This window comes from Austrofundulus limnaeus, unplaced genomic scaffold, assembly GCF_001266775.1.
Source record: "Austrofundulus limnaeus strain Quisiro unplaced genomic scaffold, Austrofundulus_limnaeus-1.0 Scaffold2159, whole genome shotgun sequence".
NCBI classification, from domain to species: Eukaryota; Metazoa; Chordata; class Actinopteri; order Cyprinodontiformes; family Rivulidae; genus Austrofundulus; species Austrofundulus limnaeus.
This window is the reverse complement of record NW_013954561.1, coordinates 15,144-16,623: the sequence shown is the minus strand read 5'-3', so window position 1 is coordinate 16,623 and position 1,480 is coordinate 15,144. Positions and strand designations below refer to the sequence as shown.

The following is a 1,480-nucleotide window of genomic DNA, read 5'->3' as shown; positions in this document are numbered from 1 at the left end:
CAAAACTATGATTTAATACATGTGGAATTATATACTGTATATTATATACATATTATATATAGGACACAGTTTAAAAACCTTTTATTCCTACCTTGTCTTGTTTTTCTGTTTTATATAAAACAATTCAAAAARCTTTATGACGGTATCTTACCAGCAATAAAAGTTATTTCCAGAATAATGCCGAGCAGATGAAAGGAGGTTGCCATCATCGGTCCTTCGATCAAATGAAAACAAATAAATAAACTAATAAACTAATCGACTACCAAGGTTTCATGGTCGACTTTGACAAGTTTGAGAGTCATGAGAACAGTGGAGGAATGTGGGTCAGCGCTCCGAGCAGACACTGACTCACTCAGAACTGCTGCTGAACACAAAGGAAGAAGGAGGGTCTCAGTCAGGTTCCCTCAGCTCTGACCCACGTATGAGAAGAGACTAATTATCATATTTTTTAAATGATTGTGTCTGCTTATGTTACGACCAGTAATTCCAAACTTCTCATAATGCCTGACAATTCTCCTGCTTTAATGCTTGTTTGCAGGAACACAACACACTACTGTCTGAGAGGTGCTGCCAGTCTGTATGGAACACTGAAGTGGTCACAWTAATTAATTAAATTAATAAAACATTAAGTAAAGTTTTTGTTATTATTCATGAACGTTTGTTATGGAAATCTTATATAAACCACATAAAAAAGGTAACATATCCAAAACAATTGCAGTGATAAATAAGGTAAAGGATTGTTTAATAAGTGTTGTATAATTCAATAATTTTTCCACGTTTAATTTACTGTGTTGAAATCTGGGGTAAAGCTTGCAAAACAATTACAAATCTGATTTTTGTTTTACAAAAAAGAGCCGTAAGAATTATCACGAGAAAAGATTACAACCATCCAGCTAATACATTATTTTGTAAACTGAAAATTTAGAAACTCTATGATTTGATTGACTATAATACTTTACTGTTTATGTACAAGTTTCACAGAAACATTGTTATGAATTGGAAAAAATGAACCCAGGGTGCAGGCAGCTTCAAAAAGGAAAAAAATAAAGATTTATTAAACAAAAATCATTGACAGGGCAGCTCAAAAACTCACTTGTAGCAAGGCAAGGCAACAAACACAGGCTGTGAACAGCACAATGATCAGACAGGGGCGTGAAGACAAAACACAGAATATAAAGGTGAGACTAACGAGCACAAACAGGAAACACCTGGGGGAGAAACATGAGGAGCAGGTGAGAGTGGGCGGGGCTGGAGCAAAGGCAGACAGGAGGAAGAAAACTAGAATAAAACATTAACACAGACACAAATCACAACATAGCCCCCCCAATAAGGGACGGCTCCTGACGCCCCAAAAACAAAAGTTCAGGAGGATGACCTGGAGACCCCCCCATTCCACATCCGACGAGGCCACAGGAGCTGAGCAGAGCCAGAGGGAGGAGGCAGGAGCAGACGTGGAGCAGAGGGAGGAGGCAGGAGCAGA

The 1,480-nt window shown here is 38.2% G+C and overlaps 1 protein-coding gene across 1 annotated transcript in view; it reads right to left on the bottom strand.

Annotated features, from left to right (window-relative positions):
• LOC106537165 (vascular endothelial growth factor receptor 2) overlaps positions 1–328 on the bottom strand; it is a gene marked incomplete at its 3' end in the record, with an annotated part of 22,816 nt that extends 22,488 nt beyond the window's left edge. The window contains 1 exon segment of the mRNA XM_014034539.1: positions 152–328. Within this exon segment, the coding sequence (XP_013889993.1) occupies positions 152–209 (58 nt within the window).
• Between the last annotated feature and the right edge of the window lie 1,152 nt (positions 329–1,480).